The sequence below is a fragment of the Mustelus asterias genome, chromosome 4, assembly GCF_964213995.1.
Source record: "Mustelus asterias chromosome 4, sMusAst1.hap1.1, whole genome shotgun sequence".
Classification (NCBI taxonomy): Eukaryota; Metazoa; Chordata; class Chondrichthyes; order Carcharhiniformes; family Triakidae; genus Mustelus; species Mustelus asterias.
The window spans coordinates 53819958-53844386 of NC_135804.1; the positions used below are offsets into that span (position 1 = coordinate 53819958).

Genomic DNA, 24429 nt, shown 5'->3' on the forward strand with positions numbered 1-24429 from the left:
GACCGTCCTACTCATTGCTTTCTCCTTTAAGAGTTTTACTCTTACCTACTCAAACACACAATAGCCATCTCAAATGGTTCTTCAGCATGATGTCCAACAAGTCTCGCTATTGGCTCGCAAATAGATAAGGAATGTAGACAGGGTAAGAGGGAGGTTAGACGAGTGATGGAGAAGGGAAGTGCTCAGGCTGAAGGTCTGAGATGTGTCTATTTTAATGCCAGGAGTGTAGTGAATAAAGTGGATGAGCTTAGAGCGTGGATTGCTGCTTCGAATTGTGATGTGGTGGCCATTACAGAGACTTGGATGTCTCAGGGACAGGACTGGGTGCTTCAGGTGCCGGGTTTTAGATGTTTCAGGAAGGACAGGGAGGGAGGCAAGAGAGGGGGGGGAGTGGCACTGTTGATCAGGGATAGTGTCACGGCTGTAGAGAAGGTGGACGCCGTGGAGGGATTGACTACGGAGTCTCTGTGGGTGGAGGTTAGGAACAGGAAGGGGTCGGTAACTTTGCTGGGTGTTTTCTATAGGCCGCCCAATAGTAACAGAGATGTTGAGGAGCAGATGGGGAAACAGATCCTGGAGAGATGTAGGAATAACAGAGTTGTCGTGATGGGAGATTTTAATTTCCCAAACATAGATTGGAATATCCCTAGGGCTAGGGGTTTGGATGGAGAGGAGTTTGTTAGGTGTGTCCAGGAGAGTTTCCTGACACAGTATGTGGATAAGCCTACTAGAGGAGAGGCTGTACTTGATCTGGTGCTGGCTAATGAACCTGGACAGGTGGAGGATCTCTCGGTGGGTGAGCATCTTGGGGATAGCGATCATAATTCTATCTCCTTCACGATAGCATTGGAAAGAGATAGGATCAGGCAGGCTAGGAAAGTGTTTCTCTGGAGTAAAGGGAAATACAGTGTCATCAGGGAGGAAATTAGACGGGTAAATTGGAAGGAGGCATTCTTGGGGAAAAGTACCGAAGGAAAGTGGAGGATTTTCAAGGAATGTTTGTCTGGAGCTCTGCATGACAACGTTCCGATGAGACAGGGGGGTGTTGGTAGGGTACGGGAACCGTGGTGCACGAAGGTTGTGATGAACCTGGTGAATAAGAAAAGAGAGGCGTACAGAAGGTTCAGAGAGCTCGGAGGTGTTAAGGATTTAGAGGAGTATACGGGATGTAGGAAGGAGCTTAAGAAGGAAATTAGGAGAGCGAGAAGGGGTCATGAGAAGACCTTGGCGGGTAAGATGAAGGAGAATCCCAAGGCTTTCTACAAATATGTCAAGAGTAAAAGGATGAGATCGGAAGGCATAGGACCCTTAAAAGGTGAAGGGGGAAAAGTTTGTGCGGAACCGTTAGAAATGGCGGAGGTGCTTAATGAATACTTTACCTCGGTATTCACGGTGGAAAGGGATCTGGGTGGTTGTACTGCTGGTTTGCGGTGGACAGAAAGGATCGAGCATGTGGACATAAAGAAAGAGGATGTGTTGGAACTATTGAATGGCATCAAGGTTGGTAAGTCGCCGGGACCGGATGGGATGTACCCCAGGTTACTGTGGGAGGCGAGGGAGGAGATTGCGGAGCCTTTGGCGATGATCTTTGCATCGTCGATGGAGACGGGAGAGGTTCCGGAGGATTGGAGGATTGCAGATGTGGTCCCTATATTCAAGAAAGGGAACAGGGACAGCCCGGGAAATTACCGACCGGTGAGTCTAACCTCAGTGGTTGGTAAGTTGATGGAGAGGATCCTGAGAGACAGGATTTATGATCATCTAGAGAAGTTTAGTATGATCAAAAGTAGTCAGCACGGCTTTGTCAAGGGCAGGTCGTGCCTTACGAGCCTGGTTGAGTTCTTTGAAAATGTGACCAAACACATTGACGAAGGAAGAGCGGTGGATGTGGTCTATATGGACTTCAGCAAGGCGTTCGATAAGGTCCCCCATGCAAGACTTCTTGAGAAAGTGAGAGGGCATGGGATCCAAGGGGCTGTTGCCTTGTGGATCCAGAACTGGCTTGTCTGCAGAAGGCAGAGAGTGGCTGTGGAGGGGTCTTTCTCTGCATGGAGGTCAGTGACCAGTGGAGTGCCCCAGGGATCTGTTCTGGGACCCTTGCTGTTTGTCATTTTCATAAATGACCTGGATGAGGAAGTGGAGGGATGGGTTGGTAAGTTTGCTGACGACACCAAGGTAGGTGGTGTTGTGGATAGTTTGGAGGGATGTCAGAAGTTGCAGCGAGACATAGATAGAATGCAAGACTGGGCGGAGAAGTGGCAGATGGACTTCAACCCGGATAAGTGTGTAGTGATCCATTTTGGCAGATCCAATGGGATGAAGCAGCAGTATAATATGAAGGGTACCATTCTTAGCAGTGTAGAGGATCAGAAGGACCTTGGGGTCCGGGTCCATCGGACTCTTAAATCGGCCTCGCAGGTGGAGGATGCGGTCAAGAAGGCGTACGGCGTACTGGCCTTCATTAATCGAGGGATTGAGTTTAGGAGTCGGGAGATAATGCTGCAGCTTTATAGGACCCTGGTTAGACCCCACTTGGAGTACTGCGCGCAGTTCTGGTCACCTCATTACAGGAAAGATGTTGAAGCCATTGAAAGGGTGCAGAGGAGATTTACAAGGATGTTGCCTGGATTGGGGGGCATGCCTTATGAGGATAGGTTGAGGGAGCTTGGTCTCTTCTCCCTGGAGAGACGAAGGATGAGAGGTGACCTGATAGAGGTTTACAAGATGTTGAGAGGTCTGGATAGGGTAGACTCTCAGAGGCTATTTCCAAGGGCTGAAATGGTTGCTACGAGAGGACACAGGTTTAAGGTGCTGGGGGGTAGGTACAGAGGAGATGTCAGGGGTAAGTTTTTCACTCAGAGGGTGGTGGGTGAGTGGAATCGGCTGACGTCGGTGGTGGTGGAGGCAAACTCGTTGGGGTCTTTTAAGAGACTTCTGGATGAGTACATGGGATTTAATGGGATTGAGGGCTATAGATAGGCCTAGAGGTAGGGATATGATCAGTGCAACTTGTGGGCCGAAGGGCCTGTTTGTGCTGTGGCTTTCTATGTTCTATGTTCTAAGTATCAGATGTGCTGATCGACACGGAAAAATAAAACTGCCAGCCCTCCTCCTGGACTATTGTGACATGAAGCAGAATGCCCAAGGCCACATGATGATATTAAACTCCCATCATGCAATTAACTTCCCATATACAGACAATTTAAGCATAATTTTCACCAAATTCCCCCATGCACTTTTTGCGGGAATGGTCCTGGAGAAGAGACATCATTCAAAACTCCCCTGGAGATTAAAGCAGAACAAATTTAATCTCCGGGAGAATAGTTTTGCCTTTCAATTTGGAAGTTGAAAAAATTGATCAAAACTGAAGACAACAATAACCTTCTTATTGTTAATATTGTTTCAAAAAGGCAAATTTATTAAACAATTAATTGTAAATGAATTGCAGTCTGACAACTCAGTGCTTGGTAGATTAATTTTATAGTCACAAGTTAGCAATCTGCAACAAAACTCTTTATAGGCCTCAACTTAGCTCATTTTATAAACTAGAAATTTATTAACACTTAAGTCAATCATAAAAAGCAATTTGATACAATATTGCCAATATAAATTCATTAACATGACACAAGATTCTACATTTGGAATTACTGGAGCAATGCTGTACATGGGGTACATTCCACTCTGCAATTTCAACGTAGTTTCACAGAACCCCAAGTGAGATAGTTTTACCATATCACTCAGTTACTGAGTTCATAATTGTTTGTAAAAAAAATGCTCACATATGTCCACAACATACCAGGTCTAGTACACATTTCAGTAATGCCCAATTTCACCTCTATATTTTAGATTCTGTTTTACATGACATTTTACATGTGAGGAACAATTTTATTCCCAAGATCAGAATGGAGATAAGAAAGAGCATTAGGTAAAAGGGAGAGAGGAATTGGATTTGTTAGTCCTTCAGTTTAGTTTCTCCCTTCAAGGAAGCTGGCAATTAATTTGTGTTTCATTTTCCAGCTTTGTCAGTGGTGGTGATCAAACTACAGCTTAATGTTACAGCAAGCAATTAACAGCAGGCACTGGTCCACCATAGCTGACACCTATTTTGCAAAGGAAATTAGGTAACTGCCAGACCCAGGGGCCTGATTACAGTTTGAACAGATCATTTAGTTTTCTTATATTATCTATGTACCGATGGTTCTAAGAATTAGCACATGAACTTGGTTTCTAAACTAAAAACCATTAGTGCACAAAAATGTACACAATAGATCGATGTAAGGCGCAGTATAAAAGTAATGCCTTATATACTTCAAAGCTTTGGCCTATATATATATGCAAAAACTCCTACAGCATTTTGATCGACAGGCATATCCCAGCAATTGTTGCGACTGACCAAGGTTGATTCACAAGCTGGGTCAGGCTTGAAAATAGCTGCATCATTTCTGAATCTGGAATTAAGTCAAAAAACCTGTGACATTATTAGAATGCTAGTCAGAAGAAATTAAAAACAAACATTGCTTGGGAAGAGAATTTGGACAAAAAAAAAACTACTTTCAAAATATACAGACCTTTATTTACAATTACATTTCACCTTATATAGACTCGAGCATTCATAAATGCGTCAATATTCGCAGTAAGACAGTAAAAATGAAATTTCTTTAACTGCATAGTTAAGCCAGCATACTGTTCCAGAAAGTAGTGGAACTAGTCAGCCCAAGGTTACATTCATAATATAGTCAATGCCCAAAGCACACAAGATTCAAATGTTATGAGGAACAAGTTTGATTAAAGCCAGAGTTTGGGGCAGGGGGAATGCTCAACAACATCCTACACCAAAAAATATAAAATTCTTTTAGTGCACAATAGCAACAGGTTAGATACCAAACAAATTATGCTTCCAGCATCCACTATTTTCTCTCCAACTTCCATTTGCCAAAAACTTTCCTTATTTTCTTCTGCTGGTTACGAACATCCAACTGTGTATATTGGTCTATACTGTTCCGCAAACAGACTGATAAAACCACCAACCTTATAAAGTGCAACACAAGCCCCTTAACCCAGAGATAAATAGAGTCAAAAATCACAATACCAGCTCTTCTAAAAAAAGTTTCTTTCCATTTTTGTTTTAAGGTTTTGTTAACAGGGAAAATGCGTTTTTAATTCCCTTCGAAAGGTGGAGAAAGGGGCAAGTTTTCTTTACAGCCCATATTTATGTTAAATACTGGTGAATGTAAAGCAGCCTGCTCTTTCAACAAGCATGGCGGGGTACACAAGTGTCTGACATTTAAAGATAAGGATTAAATGCACAGCAATGGGCAGATGTATGCAAGATGCTGGAGGAATTTGATGACCAATTGAAAGGTGGTAGAGCAATGTCACATTATAACCCAAACTCCAAAAATCTACAACAAATTTGGATACCACACTACTTGGAAAGGAATAGCATGACACCGACATTAAAAAATCCCAAATTGTACCTAACATTAAGGAAAAGGTTTTTGTGCAGACAAAGCTTTAATTGGAGATTGGCAAGTACAGATATTTGTCTGATAAATTTAAGCAGTTAAAATATTAAGAAAAGAAAGTCAAAATTTTGGAATGAGAGTTTCATTGTTCCTCACATCTACAAACATGGAACTTATAACAAAACAAGTAAAACCTGAATGATAAATTAAATTGTGCAGCTTGATTTCCCTTTTTTCCAAGTAACTAACCCATAAACTGCATAAAATTCAAAAACCCAAACTTTAGTGTTAATACTTCCTACAATACATAACCACTTTGATAAGATTTATTATAGATATCAAGGTCCAAAAAAATATACATTTAACAATTAATAAATATTGATCAACAGGCAACAGCTCCCAGAGATCAGGCACTTTTGTTAGAAAACATTGGGATATTATATTTGGACAATTCAGAAAACAGTGAAGCTTTTTTTTTGCCTTCTCAAAGAATAGAAGGAATCCTACATGAAGCTGAAGATGATAAGACTTGGGCTTGGCCATACATAGGATGTATCTGGATAGAGATTCTCAAGTGGCTGGCTGATTGACAAGGCATTAATAGTGTGGATTTGGAGACCAATCATAGACATCAGTGATGCTTCTCGAATGTTTCTTCTGGAATTACTGTATTGAATGGGTAGTCCCAAAACCGACTCGTAATTCCAAATCCTAAATGGGAGAGGGGAAATAAATGCTGCAGGTTAGAAGTTGCATTATACTTGATGATATCAACATAAACTTTAATGGAATACATGACAATGCAAAACGAAGAACGTCATTGAGTCTTACTGACTGCAATGTTCCAGGCTAATTTCCAGATCTATGTTCATCTTAGCTGAGAACATCAATTAGACCGTTTCTCTGGGCTTTATGAGAAGGAAAAAGCTGGGATTCCTACCCTTGATTACATTTCCTATGACCACCCTTCAAAATAAAAAGTACACACGCCTTTTATGACCTGATTAGGTTTGGTCATGGTACACATCTCTTCCCTGCTTCTGCCCTCAACTCAAATAACTTGCAACCAATCAATGTCCAGGTTGACACATGGAGGGGCCACTTGTAGGCGAGGAGATTTGAAAAACAAATCATGGCACATGTTCTCAGCATCTTGGCAATGCTTCCCAGAATAAACCATTATTCTCTGGGGAAAACTATTTGTTTGAAAAGGTACCATAAAATCCTATAGTGCAGAAAGAGGCCATTTGGCCCATCGAATCTGCATTGATCACAATCCCATCCAGATCTTATCCATACAACCCCATGTATTTACCCTAGTGTCCCCCTGACACTAGGATCAATTTTAGCATGGCCAATCCACCTAACCCGCACAGCTTTGGACTGTGGGAGGAAACCGGAGCACCCGAAGGAAACCCACGCAGACACGGGGAGAATGTGCGAACTCCACACAGACAGTCACCCGAGGCCGAAATTGAACCTGGGTCCCTGGCGCTGAGAGGCAGCAGAACTAACCACTGTGCCACCCTATTTAATACCACTTCACTCTTCTCCTGCCTCACCTCACCCACTGCTGAAAGCCTCATCCATGCCTTTGTTAAGGCAAATGCACAAGATCACAATAGGGACACCTGCACTTCCTCTGGGGGAAGAAAATCCTCAGTCTCCCTTTCTAATGGGAAATCTACTCAGTGGTTCATCTTTCAGATTTATTGGACTCTGTACTAAGGACAAGCAGTTTGTATTTGTAACCTAATGGAGGATTAACAGTTTGAATCTTTTGCGTACGTTTGGACAGAGTCCCTCTTACTTCTAAATTTAGACCAGCAGTTTCACTTTACTCCCATGGAAGGTCAAGCAAACATCATTTTCTTCTTACACCCAATCCCCATAGTGTCAGCAAGGGCAAGAATTCAAATCAGTTACTCAGAGTTGAAAATAAAACCCTCAAAATTAACAACTTGAAACCTAAAGCAACTCCGGAATGTTAAGTTTATAAACAGTTTGAGAATTTGAGAGAGTGGAACTGCCCACAAATGACACCCACCATGGGATTTTCAATGACAACATTGAATTCAAAGAAATCCACAAAAATAGACTTCCAGGTTCACAAAGCTTGTTGAAAAAGAGTTAATAAGCTGGACAGGACCAAAAAAAAGAGTGCGTGGATGTCTTGAGTACCTAAAATACATCTCTTTCACATTAACGTGGTTAATGAATATCTAAAATTGGGAATAAGGCACATTGCCACAACAGAGCACATACTCTGAAGTCTGCTTTACTCAGATATGAACATTGGATTCCAAAAGTACAAACAGGTAGTATTTTCTCACACTGACATCCGTCAGATATTAGCATCACGCTATATTTCACACAGTGGACCAGGTACAGTCAACATTCACCGGTACTTCACTGAAACTGACAGCAACCTTTGAGGGGTGCTGGATGGAGGATTATTGTCCAGAACATCCAGGATGAACTCCCAGCTCCTCACCTTATGCCGATGGTACCTTCAATGTCTATTTGAACCATCAGAACAGGCCACTGTCTCTTCAGAATATAGCACTCCAAGTAAAATGTGAAAATGTTAGCATAAATTCTAGGCTCAAATTCCAGAGGGTAGCTTCCACCTAGATGTGCACAGTTTAATAAATTTTGCACTTTTAAGGGTGAATAAGCTACTCAGCTTGGGCCTTTCTCACACTCCTGCTAGCACAGAAAACACTTAATTAGTTGGGCACAGCAGGGAGAAAAAGGGTACAATAATTCACCAATTCCTTTATTAATTACGAACATGTTAAAAAGTAGTTGTATATACCTAATCTTTGGTGTTCAAAATGATGTTTAACATGATATGCTTTAAGTCCATAGAGGTAGCTGCCCTTCTTTGGAGATCCATAGTGTAGATAATAATGTATCATATCATAGATAACATAGCCACATAGACCTCCAACGAAGATAGACATGCCGACGGCTCCTGGAGCAAACAAGTGGAAAGCAGCAAGAAATAACACTACAACGAATGATGCTGGAACAGGCGGGAAGACCAAACGTGAACCATCAAATGGAGACTGCAGAGAGGAGAGAGAATACATTGAAATCTTAACATGACAGGTTTGCTTAGGTGCACAATATTCACCAAATACAACCTTCTACTTGCTCTTAATTTAGCAACATACAAATGAGTGCTGTAACAGATTTACTGCACAGCCAGTTTTCAGCATCAAGACCTAGAAGAACATGCAGGTTTCACATCTTTAACAAGGGCAGGAGGAAGGATTTGAGTTCAAAGCTTGGGTTCTAATATTTACTTTGTGCTATAGTTGGGGTTTTATTTTTGGGGGCAGTGGGTGCACATGCAGGGGAGTGGAGTATAGAAAATAGAAAGAAATTTGCTAAATAATGAAATCCTTGACAGACAAAAGATTCAATTTTTCAAGAATGGTGCCTCACTCTCTAAACTAGTTGGGAGGATGGAAATTTTTGATCAGACAAGTAAATAAGAGCCTCTTTGCATTGCATAGAGAACATAGAACATAACAGCACAGGAACAGGCCCTTTGGCCCACAATGTTGTTCCGGGCATGATGCCAAATTAAACTAATCCCTCCTGCCTGGCCTTGGTCCATATCCCTCTATTCCTTGCACATTCATGAGATATCTAAAAGCCCCCAAAACACCCCCATCATATCTGCCTGCACCATCACCTTGGCAGCGCGTTCCAGACACCTACTGCTCTCTGAGCAAAAAACTTGTCTTCAAATCTCCTTTGCACTTTCCCCCCCTACCTTAAATGCAATCCTCCTACTATTAGACATTTCAACTCTGGGAAAAAGATTCTGACCGTCAACCCTATCTATGCCTCTCAATTTTATAGACTTCTATCAGGTCTCCCCTCAGTGTCCACAGCTCCAGAGATAACAACCCTAGTTTGTCCAGCCTCTCCTTATAGCTTATACCATCTAATTCAGGCAGCATCCTAGTAAACCTCTTCGGCATCCTCTCCAAAGCCTCCACATCCTTCCTGTAATGTGGCACCAGAATTGAACGCAATACTCTTAAAATGCAGCTGAACCAAAGTTTTATAAAGCTGCAAAATGACATCCTGACTCTTGTACTCAATGCTCCGACCAATAAAGGTAAGAATGCCATACACCTTCTTTACCATCCTATCTACTTATGTGGCCACTCTCAGGGAGCTATAGACTTGAACCCCAAGATCCCGCTGTACATCAATGCTGTTCAAGATCCTGCCATTAACATTTGGGGGGACGATTCTCCTAGCTCGCTGTGCTGCTCGAGCAACATAGCAGGCCGGGAGACATCAGCAGAGGGAACAGGCAGCCAACCCCATTGGAGGGAACAGAAGCAATTGAGACCCCCCCCCCCCCCCCCCAGGAGGTCAGGGATAAGGGGGGTACCCCTTGGGCAGTGCCAGCCTGACACCATGGCACTTTCCAAGGGGGCAGGGCCATGGAGGGCGCAAACAGTGGGGGTGGGGGTGGTCCCGCTGACGCTCTGCGCAGGGATCGCAGGCAGAGGGAGGGAGCCGGGGCTGTCCAGTTATTGAGCTGGCCAGTGTTCGGGAGGCCAGCAATGTGGGGCAGCAACGCATGCACCAATCTGTGCTCTGACAGATTGGTGCAAGTGACCCGCTCTGCGCTATGCTGCCAGCCTCTCAGACACCCCTTGATTTTCAGAGTGAATCACACTAGGGCACTCTGTAACACACAGAGTGTCAGAGATTCATTCTGGAAATCACGTTAAAATAACTAGTGGGATTTACTCCCGTTTTCCCACAAATTGGGGGCTTAGAATTTTTTTGGAGAATCCCAGCCTTGATCGCCCAAAGTGCAGAACACTTGCCTGGATTAAACTCCATTTGCCATTTCTCCACCCACATCTGCTGCTGATCTATATCCTGTTGTATACTTTGGCAACCTTCCTACTATCCACAACTCCACCGATCTGTGTGTCATCTGCAAAATGACTAACCCACCCATCTACTTTTTCCATTTAAGTCATATATCGCAATAAGAAGTCTCACAACACCAGATTAAAGTTTAACAGGTTTATTTGGAATCACAAGCTTTCGGAGCGCTGCTCCTTCATCAGGTGAGTCTTCAATCTAAACTTTAATCTGGTGTTGTGAGACTTCTTACTGTGCCCACCCCAGTCCAACAGTGGCATCCCCACATCATATATATCACAAACAGCAAAGGTCCCAGCACAGATCCCTGCAGAACACCACTAGTCATGGACCTCCAGCCAGAGAAACATCCTTCCAGCACTACTGACTTCTATGGGCAAGTCAATTCTGTATTCAAGAGGCCAAGTCACCATAGATCACATGCATCTTAATCTTCTGAGCCTACCATGAGGGATCTTGCCGAAAGCTTTACTAAAATCCTTGTAGACAACATCCACTGCTCTACCCTCATCGATCACCTTTGTCACGTCCTCGAAAAAAATCAAGTTAGTAAGACATGACCTGCCCTGCACAAAGACATGCTGACTTTTCCTAATTGGGCCATGCTTTTCCAAATGTGCCTAAATCCTATCCCTAACAGTCCTCTCCAATAGCTTCGCAACCACCAATGTGAGATTGCAGAAAGAAGCTTATGAGAGAGGGAGAATCTTTAGCACAAACGTACCCTCATTTTTTAAGTCACTACTCAACCTGAATATCAGCCATCTGAAATCTTGCAGGTCTTGCAGGATCAGCATCGTAGCTGCACCAGTGCTTTGTGGCATATTGTACATAGTAATAACAGATCATGATGCAAGTGGAAGTCTAAGAGTGAATTGCTAATTTAGTGATTTCTGCTCCAACTTCCAATGAATTTTTAAAAATATGTAACTGGTAGTGGCACTAAAATTATCTACACGTTTTTATGCTATAATCTTTTAAACAGCAAGTAATTTCCCCTTCATAGAGTTCAGTATTGGATCAACTTAATTTGGGAGGGTAGAAATCACTGACTAAAAAGCCTGTTTCAGCATCTTCCCACATTGCAGGTACTCTGTTCACAGTTTGTGAACTGCAGAACAAGTTCTGGTTAAACATCAAAGAAATAAGTTGTTACAATTTGTGATAGCATTCTCAAAATAGTGCAGACAGAATGAGGAAGATCGAATTTTTAAAAAATCCTCCACAGAGCTTTAGCACTACTTCAAAATATGATCAATACTATGAGTGGGTAGGGAAATTGCAGGTTAAATCTGATGATATGTGACCATCAACCTCAAGGTTTCATGTCACATAGCAGCCATTCCAATGGAACATAAAGGAATCTACTCGAGTGGAATGAACTTGCACAATCTTGTGAAACTAGCTATTCTGGTGTACATGTAGCAACAGTTTGCCCATTTGTTCACCTGAACTTTTATCAAATAAAGTGGATAACTGCCACGCTTGGTGGGTCATTATTCCATTAAGGACCATCACGTCCATGCACCAAATTGCTGAGGAAATCTCAAACATGTTGGCATGGAAACTTCTTGTTATCATCCAATTTCACATGCTCAGTTGTAACTCTCTCTAATGATGGTTCCCACCATAAAGGTGTTAAAAACTCACCAACATGATGATCGATAATTAAACTCAAGCAGAATGAATGCAATTTTCAACATGCTCTGGGGAGTGATGCACCACATGCAATAAATGCTGGAATTGATTAAGTGACATTAAGTATAACAAAATGCTTTAAATGACCATTGGAGATAAGAAACACAGAAAATAGGAGTAGGCCATTTGGCCCTTTGAGCCTGCTCCATCCTTCATTATGATTATGGCTGATCAACCAATTCAATAGCCTGATTCGCACACCCCCCTCCCCGTATATTCTTTGATACTGGATTCCAAACATTAACTCTGTTTCTCTCTCCACACGTGCTACCAGGCCTGCTGAGGTTTTAATATCAATCTCTCTATTTCAGATCTCCAGCACTGCAGAAATTTTACTTTTGTTACATTACGTCTGATGCAGTTTACGGCTTTTCACAATTAGAGTCAAAGTTTTCATATCCATAGATTTCAATTGAAACAGAAAATGGGATGGGTGTATAAATGGCCATTAGACCTCAAATCACAAACTGTATACAATCACCAAAAGTTAAAACTATTCTTGGACATGACAGCAAAACATGTGTCAAAAGATTTGGGGAGGAAGGATTCCTTATTAAAATATGAACCCAACACTCTGGAAAATGAACCAGAAATGTAACTGGTTGCAGAATAAAATGCAGCCCCAGAGTGAGATCACCTAGGTTTCAGAAATATGAATCAGACCCTTGGTTGGTGTTTCTAGTCACAATGATCTGATATCTTAGAAGGATGTGGGAGAATAAATGGTAATGGGAGGGTGGTGGACTAAAAATAGCAGATGACATTTTTCATCATGATCCCACTCCCAAAAATAGCATGATCATCAAAATCCTACATGAAGGAAATGCCATTTATACAGATATCAAGGCCAGCAGTGAGTATTGAGTGGAGTAAGTCTGCCTGTGACAGCATTGAATTAAGCAGTCAAGGTTCAGAAGAGAACCATTCACAGAGCTTTCAAAAGTATCAGCTCAGAACTATATTAAACTTTTAACAACTTTCATATTTTGAGAAGTCAATATCCCTGCACGTCAGGTATCCAGGACTACCTCTGACAGGAGAGCAGGAGTTGGAGGATGCTGTTCAAAATAATGTCCAAATACAATGGTAGAAACCAAAATGGCAATGCAAAGACATTTAAGGGAGTTACCTAGAATGTCAAATATAAATCAAAGTTTGCTTTCATTTGCTCAATATTCTTTTATCAGTTAAGAGTCAACCATTAGTCAAAACATTAAAAGATTTATAACTTTTCAAAAAAAACTTTCCACAAGTTTAATAAAGTGCGCAATACTACAATTAACCTTGCCACTGCACAAGATGCACTACATCACAGGGCTACAATTAAGCTTATAAGGAGGGCTGCACTCGAGAAATGCTTTGCATTTCTTCAGATTTGGCAAACCTATTCAATTGACTCTACACGGAATACTTTAAAGGCATGGAGATACAATTCAGAGCAGGAAGGGCAGAAGGATCTTGGCGAATCTGTGTACCCCTATTTATGGGAATAATTTGGAAGACTACTTAATTTGTGGCTTCATATAAAATGCATTGAGTAAAGTGAAGAAACTGTACAATTTAATTTGACACCATTTACAATAGAAAAGTTGGGATGCTGCTAGCAATGTGAAACATGCACCTTCCTTTGAACTTTCACAATGGTAATGCAATAAAATGGCTGCTTCCTCCCAAGTTCTGTATTTTGACAACCAGTTTAAGTGGCTGTCAGTGTCAGAGAATACTGAGTATAGAAATTGCAGGGATGGACTCATCATGTCCATCACTGAGTGATCTGAAAGACAAAACTCTAGTTAGGGATTGCAGTGTTTTAAGTTATTAAAAAACTGCACTGTTATGAAAAAGATGAATGAAGGGCCCTATAAAAATGCCTGATAACAGCAACGTGAGCAAATATCAGGAGTTTCAACAACCAAAGAAATGAGATTTATAAACCCGCTTACGCTTTTCCTAAAGAAAAGATTCAAGATGCAACGTCAAATTGAAATTTCAAGAATGACTAGCTTTAAAAGAATTTGAAAAAGAATTTCATTCCGAAAATCCAATAGTAGCATCCCTACTTATAACTTCAGATCACGTAGGAATCTATCCAATCACCTTGTGGTGTTGCCCATGAAGCATGAAGTGAAGCGTGATGAGGTAGTAATTGCTGGCCGGCGGTTTCATATGGAAAAGATACCGATGGATCAGATACTCAACCAGGGACCAGAGAAACATCCCGAACAAGAATAAAAAGGGGAAGTAGTACTTGTGGACGGGAACGGAATATTCTACAGAAAGAGAGAAACCATTAATAAATCATTGCTCCTCGTCTTACAGATTTCAATCACTTTGCACCTCTCCACATTCAGAATCACCCACATTAAGAAAGATTAGATTACTCAATAATTGATGTTCTATTAAAGTTTTTGAATGTTATCAGATCCTGCTCTGTTTCCTTATATCCCTAAGCCAATAATGAAAAAATACATGAGAACATTTTTACTTTCCCCTTTTCCTCCTCACACCCCTGCAATGGCAATTCTTGGTCAAGATGTTTGCCTGGCTGCTGCCAACATTGCTTTGTAATTTGATAATTGGATAAGACACACAAATAGGTATGCATCAATTAATTCATTCTTTGGACTGTCCCCTGCTTGCCGAAGAATCATCTACAGCACCAATCTCAGCTTCTAAACTATGCATCGCTATCTTCCCACCGGAGAGACTTCTAAATGCCCACAGCCTACCAGACATAATTTTAAAATCTAAATGCCACTTCATGAGTAACAGCCTTGAAGGGACAAAACGGTGAGAAGACATCAATAGTAGACCAACCATCATTAAGAAAACTCTATTACACAATTTTGGATACTTGCTATTCCGAGATTGGTGAAATACCTGCTGCAAAGGATGTGAAAAATCGAGAGTTGCCTTGGGCCAGCTCAGTGTAGCTGTACCAACTAAGGAAAATCACAATAGGAGTCCAAACCAAAGGTACCATATACCTGCAGAGAGAGACAGAGAGAGTACAGAATGAAAACAATCTTTGGCAAGCAATTAGTTGAACATTAGATGTAGATGCTATCGTGTGTGGAGCACGCTAGATTACCCATGACACATGTCCCTCATTTTATTGGATATATTTCAACATTCACACACAAATATCCAAGGACATCTTTAATAGATTCTGGTTGAGTGGTTTTTGTCATTATTAATGTATGAAGGCCATTGTGAGTCATACCATAATTCTTTGACTGAAGGCTGGAATGCAAGGCAGGGACACTGCAATGTACACAGATACTTCTCATGTTGCAACCTGAAACTTGCTGATAACCCAAAAACCTTGCACATTGTTCCATCTCCACAAAGAATGAAGATGTGTCTTAAGTAATGGAACTTTTATTTTTTCATACAACTACCATATGCAAATGCAATCGGGTTTCTGGAATTTCTATGACAGTCAAAAAATACCTGATTCAATTGATTTAGAACATGATATTTCTTAAGGACCACAGAGGTGGGAACTTTAAACAAAAAAATGACAGTGTTGTTTCTGGTGAGAAAGAGAAACAGGCCAGTTTTCTCTCCAGACCTTACGACACTGCCTAAAAAAATCAAGGGGCCGTGTTTCATATTGCCAAGCAGGTGGCGGTGCTGAGGGGCCCTCATTAGGCTAGAAAAGCATGGCTGCAGCGAGAACAGGGTGCCATCTTTAAAGGGCACCCCAATCATATCAGGAACACACAACCCCCCCCCCTCAGTCCATCACAGAGATCTCAGGGGCTCCCCTCCCCAACCCCAATTGGAGTCAAGCACTTCTCCCTAACCACCCACCCTCCAACCACACAGCCGGAGCCGCTGTGCTCGTGAATGAGATGCCAAGGTATTAAAAATGAGCTTGCTGGGACCCATGGCGTATTTCACATTACTGTGCCAGTGAGGGAGCTGGAAGATCAGGACTCAAACTCACTGGCGCGAGTTGCACTTTGAGTTTCTCCGGATTTTGAGCACGCGCTGCTATTTCCGCAGACGGAAAGCATGGGTTCAAAATCACCCCCAGAGATCTTTAGGTCTAGAAATTGTCCACCTTTTGTAAGATTATATATCTGTATTACTATTAACTTGCAGTCCTTTCTCCCTCTTCAGATCCAGCTGTCTCCAGAGCCTAACGATACCATTAAGTATTTACAACTTTCAGTTTATTTGAAAGTTTATGCCCAATTCACCACCTTGCTACTGACTTTCTAGCCCAACATTCACATTGGAATCAATTATTATAAAGTTCTGATCATTACCAGTCAATCCCCTTCATAACATTAATAGCTTTTTGAAATCTCTTAAAGAAATTTAACTCCGCTTTTTTGACTTACCATCACAGTTTACATACTGGATAACCAGAATCATGGTTGCTGCTCATCCTTGCACCCACAAGGCAATAAATATTATTCTGCTGGTTATATAGCCGGAATTGTAGACACTGCTCCAGATATCTGACCAATGTCTCATGCAGAAACATTACAACCTCATTTGATTTGTGCTCAGTTCCCATTAATGCAGCCAGATACCTTCACTGCCATTTTATCAGTGTTCAGCATTATGTCAACTGTTGGTGATGCATGAGAAACTGGATCATCATAAGCAGATCTCTTAAGTTGACTGAGATGCTATTGTTTTTATTAATGCTGGCAGTTTTCTGAAATACCTGCCCCTTTAACTCTCTTCAGACCAGGATTCTGTACAGTTCAATATTCTTCACACCCTCATCCGATTCATTTCTCATGTTGAATTATGTCTGCTATACATCTGTCCAATTATATTTGAATTGGATGTTATTCCTACCATACAAGGCACAGAGTGAAACTAAATTTTAAACTGCATCATGTGATAGATTGAAGGGAGTTTTTGAACGTTTATGTAATATAGAACATAGAGAACATAGAACAGTGCAGCACAGAACAGGCCCTTCGGCCCACGATGTTGTGCCGAGCTTTATCTGAAACCAAGATCAAGCTATCCCACTCCCTATCATCCTGGTGTGCTCCATGTGCCTATCCAATAACCGCTTAAATGTTCCTAAAGTGTCTGACTCCACTATCACTGCAGGCAGTCCATTCTACACCCCAACCACTCTCTGGGTAAAGAACCTACCTCTGATATCCTTCCTGTATCTCCCGCCACAAACCCTATAGTTATGCCTATATATGATTGAAGAGGCCAATAATTTGCTAAATCTTACACGTGTTCAAGAATTGGTAATTGAGAAAACAACTGCTCTTTCCAAATTCAAGCTGCTGGCCTAGGACCATCATGCTTAACATCACAAATTACTCTCAACTGCTGCCATACAGAAAGCATAGAGTCATACATTCTCCATTTTGGACACAAAATCCTAGGATTCAAAGGATAGTTTCTGGTAAAGTTGCCATATACCCGGATGACCAGAGGCTGCTGTCCCTTTTAAGGGGGAAAGAGTTGACTAGTGGCGATTTAACCCGAGGATCACTATACCTCGGGCAAGGGGCAAGGTTGAGAAGGCGGGGCCTTCATGAATAATCTCAACCGGTATGGGAATTGAACCCGTGCTGTTGCATCCCAAACTAGCTGACCAGCCAACTGAGCGAACTGACCCTCAATAAACCAGCATCAAGCTAACAATTGCGATCTGTTTAGTCAAAAGCTTTCTTGATTGCACAAATAAATGCGTAACATTTTATAAGTGCTAAAAGTTGTGTGCAGGAAGGTGACTGTTTTAGAAAGCAGCTTACGGAAAGCAAATTCTTGGCCAATTATTTCTTTCAAATCAAAATGAATTCTGAAAAAATTGAGACGCTACCTTATGGTCAAATGTAGATCAAACCATGATGAAAATTAATATCTGTGAAACCAGAATAATATAAATGCCAGTATATCTCTATGTGTGGGAAGGGAATTAAAAGGGAAGATTGACGGTTATTTATCCTAGGAGTCTTGAATAAACTGATAGGATTTTACCATTCTGACGACTGAACCAAGATTGACATCTCTTCTCAAACCTTGAGCTTCTGTGCATTATGACTTGGAACCACTTTTAAAAAATATATAACATTCTGAAATTGGCCCTCATTTTCCTGACCCAAATTTGGAGGCAAGCTTCTTAGGAACAGCAACGCCAATCCCATCTGGAGGCACCAAACCCACTGTAACGGGGCCCCATTAACGCAGATTGGGCCAAGCTTCTGAAAATCATGAAGGTGCAAATGAGTGTTGGATGCTTCAGTAGGAAAGATCCTGGTTAACCAATACCAAATGTCATCAACTGGCAAGAACACTCAAATGGCCTCCAGAATATATGGCTGATGCTTAGAAAACAAAAGTAAACCATTCCTCAACAGAGGCTGCAATAACAGCTTTGGAAAAGCAAAATTATAATTTGGAAAAAAATACCCTCAAATTATCCAACTGAAGTGTAAAAATCTCCATCAAGGTGGGGTTGTGGAATGTGACTGCTCATATATGCCAGCAACAGGAATGTAAATGAACAAATATGTAACTCAAGATAACAAGGGACACCACCTGGTCAAGATTGCCCAAGATTACAATATTCAGAGAGCAATGACTGTTGATACTTCTCACTTTTGGATGATAGAACTTCCACTGGTTTCATTTACTGGACTATTGCCTTACTCAAGTCAATTTTAATTTCCTTCAATAGCAATTAATTGTTACAAATGTTTATTTTGAAATGTTCATGGTGTCCTAACCACTGGGGAACAGCATTGCATAATCATAGAAATCATAGAATCATAGAAACCCTACAGTGCAGAAGGAGGCCATTCGGCCCATCGAGTCTGCACCGATCACAATCCCACCCAGGCCCTACCCCCACATATTTACCCGCTAATCCCTCTAACCTACGCATCTCAGGACTCTAAGGGGCAATTTTTAACCTGGCCAATCAATAAAACAGAGAGAAGCTCTTCTGACAACAATAAGTGTTGCTTTTGGATCCCAAATTGAATTCACTTCAGACTAAGTCAAGTAAATGCCATCAACTGATAATAGTGATAATCTGTTTTATTCACATTTTGGGTTCATTATTTTTCACAATAATTAAGTCCATTGTCAGATTTACTACTCTGAGGATTCAACAGATAAATTAGATCTGAAAATGGGGAGGATTGGGGTGGGAAACAAGAACTACATTGCTGACATTCACTACACTAATATAAAAAGTGTTTTGGTCAGGAGATTTTGGTTTTTTTGGGTGAATTCTCGGGTCTCTCTCAGATTGGCGCAATCTGACCACTGAATCAGTGCTGGTATCACAAGTAATTACAATTTGTATCAATGATGTGGATGAAGGGATCGAATAGATGGTTGCTAAATTTGCTGGTGACACAAAGATAGATCATAAGGAATCTGCAAAGGGACATGGGTTGTGAGTGAACAAAACTTTGGCAGATGGAGTATAATGTAGGAAAATGTGAACTTGTCCACTTTGGCTGGAAGAATAGAAAAGTAGCATATTATTTAAATGGAGAGAGATAGTACTTGAGGTACAGAGGGATCTGGGTGTGCTGGTATATGAATCAGGAAAAGGTAGAGTGCAGGTGCAGCAAGTGATTAAGTGGGCAAATGGAATGGTGGTGTTAATTGCAAGGAATAGAATCTAAAAATGTTTTGCTACAGTTGTACAGGGGACTGGTGAGACCACATCTGGAGTACTGTTTACATTAGTCTCCTTATTCAAGAAAGGATATAAATGCCTTAGAATTAGTTCAAAGGAGGTTCACTTGAATGATACCTGGGATTGGGGGTTATCTTATAAGGTTGGACATGCTATGGGCCTGGACCCATTGGAGTTTAGAAGATTGAAAAATGCTTTTATTGAAACACAAAAGATCACGAGGGGACTTGACTGGAGAGATGTTGAAAAGTTGCTTTCCTTCGTGGGAGGGACTAGAACTAGGGGACAGTTTAAAATAAGCGGTTTTCCATTTAAGACAGAGATGAGGGGAAATGTTTTCTCTGAGGAAAGTGAATCTTTAAACTCTCTTCCCCAGAGAGCAGTGGAGGCAGAGTAAATTAATATTTTAAGACAGATGTTTATACAGTTGGGATTGGGAGAATGGGATTGAGGGGTTGGAATTGGGTAAATGGGATTTGAAGATTGGGATTGGACAGTTGGGATTAAGTAGATGGGATTCAGAGGGTAGAACTGGGTGATTGAGATTCAGAGGTTGGGATTGGATGAATGGGATTGGGATGTTGGGATTGGAGAATGAGATTGGGAGAATGGGATTGGACAGTTGGGATTGGGAGAATGGGATTGGACAGTTGGGATTGGGAGAATGGGATTGGACAGTTGGGATTGGGATAATTGGATTGGGAGAATAGGATTGGGATGTTGGGATTGGACAATTGGGATTGAGGGGTTGGAATTGGGTAAATGGGATTTGAAGATTGGGATTGGACAGTTGGGATTAGGTAGATGGGATTTGGAGGGTAGAATTGGGTGATTGGAATTGGGTGAATGGGATTCAGAGGTTGGGATTGGGTGAATGGAATTGGGATGTTGGGATTGAGAGGTTGGGGCTGAGGGGTTGGGATTGGGAGGATGGGATTGGGTGACTGGGATTGCAGGTTTTTGGATTGGGTGAATGGGATTGGGATTGAGGGGTTGGGATTGGACGAATGGAATTGGGAGGATAGAAGGGCGGCATGGTAGCACAGTGGTTAGCACTGCTGCTTCACAGCTCCAGGGTCCTGGGTTCGATTCCTGGCTCGGGTCACTGTCTGTGTGGAGTTTGCACATTCTCCTCGTGTCTGCGTGGGTTTCCTCCGGGTGCTCCGGTTTCCTCCCACAGTCCAAAGATGTGCGGGTTAGGTTGATTGGCCAGGTTACAAATTGTACCTGAGATGCGTAGTTAGAGGGATTAGCGGGTAAATATGTGGGGGTAGGGCCTGGGTGGGATTGTGGTCGGTGCAGACTCGATGGGCCAAATGGCCTCCTTCTGCACTGTAGGGTTTCTATGATTTTCTATGATTTTCTATGTAGAAATTGACTAACAAAGGAGTCAATGTTTACTGGGTGTATGCGGAATGTGGCATTGAAGCCACATCAGATCAACTACAATCTTATTGAATAGCTGGACAGGCCAATGGCCTACTCCTGCTCCTAATTCATGTGTATGTTCACAAGTTCCCAGATTTAAAAAATACAATTAAGGATAGGAGTGTAAAAGGCCATTTACCCAACTTTATGACACTGGACAATGAGGCCTACACTAGATAGAATACGACTCATCTGCGCTGCACACCATTTTTAAAATGAATATTTGGCCCATAACTTGTTAGGGTTTCTATGACCCTTGCAATCAGACTTTGCACTTTAACTTATTAGTTACCAGATACTACCTTTCATCGCAGTGCACAGTAGTCCAAAATTGAAATATTTTTAAAGAAAAGCACTTTAAAAATTGCAGGAGCATGACACAGAGACCTTCAGTAAAAGGTGCCCACGTACATATTACAATGCAAAAAAATTGCAATGCGTTCAAAGATCAGCAGAAAATTAAAAGCATAATGCTTTAGAATGAATCACTACACAGTGCAGGAGGCCGCCATTCAGTCCCTTGAGTCTGCACTGACCACAATTCCACCCAGGCCCTATTCCTGTAACCCCACATATTTACTCTGCTAATCCCCTGACACTAGGGTCAATTTATCATGGCCAATCAACCTAACCCACACATCTTTGGACTGTGGGAGGAAACCCATGCAGACACGGGGAGAACATCCAAACTCTACACAGACAGACAGTGACCCGAGGTCGGAATTGAACCCGGGTCCCTGGCGCTGTGAGGCAGCAGCGCTAACCACTGTGCCACCCATCTAGATTCTATTCTATGATGACTATTTCTGGGATTGCATCAATAGGTATAGCAACAATAATGCAAACTTTTACAAGTCTTTCTACATGATGATCCAATAGATCTGGCTTCAAGGAGCTCATCCATAGCCTCCCATTATCCTGTACAGACTGTGCGCTCAGGCACTTTCCATAATAGTTTCATAGTGCTATTAACGTATTGCATTATACAATTGGAACTTGTAGATGTGTGAATAATAATTAGAGGGGAATTATTATGAAGAATCCCATAATCACTTCAGATGTAATAACAGGACAAGAAATTTTTCAACGGCTTAACCATTCCTGATTTTGATTACAAATTACACACACACCCATCATTGTTCAATTACCCATAGGCCAATCGACAGGACAACAGGCTATAAGAGAATAAGACAAAATATTCGGTTACTATAATACCTTCCATAAGAATCTGATTTCTGTGCGAAAAGTCAATTACAAAAATCCCAAATTCATTTCTTAGTACTTAGAGGTATGAGCCAGAAATGTCACCACTGATGGCTAATCATGAGAAAATAGTTGGCTACATTGTGTGGTTTGAGAGTTCTTCACAAATCAGGGCACTCAGTAATCAAAAGCTCATACCGTAACAATTTCCCATTTGAGTTTCTGCAGAACCAAAATAGTCACAATGGTTCCAGCAGAGCCGACGACATCTTTAATGGGAAGATTACTGTATTCGGTACACATCTAATATGGTGGGAAATACAGGGCTATCCAGAGAGATCAGAGCCAAGGAGATCATTTTTGGATTGATCACAAATTAACACAAAGGCTGAATAGCTTCCCAAAGTGCTATAAATTTGTGAGATTTTACATATGGGGAATTAATGGAAACAGAGGGAATATTCTTCACTCAGAAGTGAATCATATGAGAAAATCATCAGTAAAGGGTCGCTCGGTAATATGTAGAGTCCCAATTATCTTCCGCTGTTTCATCAATGGCCTTTTCTCCACAAGGTCAGGAGTGGGGGATGTTCGCCGACGAATCACAAATGGTACCAGCACTGTGCACTCGTCAGATGCTGCAGTAGTCCATGCCCATATATATAGCAAGACCTAGACAACATTCAGGCTTGTGCTGATAAGTGGCAAGTAACATTCACATCACACGGGTGCCAGACAATGACCAATTCCATGAAGAGATAATCTAACCATCTCCCCATGACATTCAATAGTATTACCATTACAGAATCATTCTTTAGCAACATCCTGGAAGTTACCTTTGATCAGAAACAGAACTGAACCAACCATACAAATACTGTGGCTACAACAGCAAGTCAGAGACTGAGAATTATGCACCATCACCTCCCGACTCCCCAAAGCCTCTCCATTATTTATAAGGGACAGGTCGGGAGTGTGATGGAATACTCACATGCCTGGATGAATGAAGATCAAACAACACTCCTGAAGCATGACACCATCCAGCCCCCTTGACCAGCGGGTCAACATTCACTTCCTCCACCACAAGCACGCAATGGCAGCAAGATGCACCATACACACGATGCAGCTACTTGCCAAGCATCCTTTGATAGCACCTTCCAAACCTGTATCCTCTGCCACCCAGAAGGACAAGGGCAGCAGACATATGGAACAGCACCACCTGTGGGCTCCCCTCCAACCCACACACCATCCTGACTTGGAGCGATAATTGCTGTCCCTTGACCATCATGGGTCAAAATCTAGGAACTTCCTGTCAGAATTGTGGGTTTAAAGGACATGGACTGCAATAACCTGAGAAGGCAGCCTACAACCACCTTCAAGGGCAATGAGAGATGGACAACAAATGCTTTGCCAGTGATGCCCAAATCCTAGAAAGCAGAACACGTAATTCCCAGTTTTCTAAGTTGATCGAGTTTCCTGGAATAAAATATTTAATCCAAAATGATATCCAAAACCTCTCTTTCAGTTAAATTACACTGTATTTCATGAAATATAGGTACACCACTACTTCATTGCTTACCAAGCTGTTTTTGAGCAGGCCTCAACAAAATCGGAATAGAAGAGACGGATAGGCCGATCTACTGGTTGATGTACCCAATCATCATACTTCTCACGCAAATGCCCAACTTGCCACAGCAGTGGTTTTTTCCAGTCTACCAAGTCCTAGAGGATTAGAGTCAGAGAGATGAACTGTGTTAACACACTGCTGAGCATTGTAAATGCAAAATTAGCAGCTGCATGAGTCAATTTTAAAATCAACCTTGTTTTGCAATAAAAAACAATTTCTGCTTCCTATTTTTGACAAGAAAGTTTGTGCAATTGTCGTGTGCCAGAGATTCATTGTCCCAAATGAAGGTGAAACTGATGATCTTAGGTCACTTTTGTTTTAAGCGTACCATCAATAGGTTAACCCATTGACAATTTCAGTTTCATCGAAGCTTTTTGCCTCCCCAAATACAGCTGCCGGCCAATATATATCTAGGAAGCCCGGGACTGGACGTG

The 24429-nt window shown here is 41.7% G+C and overlaps 1 protein-coding gene across 1 annotated transcript in view; it reads right to left on the minus strand.

Moving 5' to 3' along the window:
* Positions 1 to 3403: 3403 nt before the first annotated feature.
* fa2h (fatty acid 2-hydroxylase) overlaps positions 3404 to 24429 on the minus strand; it is a 117959-nt gene continuing 96933 nt past the window's right edge. Inside the window, exons 3-7 of the mRNA XM_078211043.1 lie at positions 23948 to 24090; positions 14973 to 15079; positions 14190 to 14362; positions 8284 to 8536; positions 3404 to 6176 (exon numbers count right to left, since the gene is read on the minus strand). Of these exons, the coding sequence (XP_078067169.1) occupies positions 6097 to 6176; positions 8284 to 8536; positions 14190 to 14362; positions 14973 to 15079; positions 23948 to 24090 (756 nt within the window). The 3' untranslated portion in view covers positions 3404 to 6096. The remainder of the gene's footprint in view (positions 6177 to 8283; positions 8537 to 14189; positions 14363 to 14972; positions 15080 to 23947; positions 24091 to 24429) is intronic.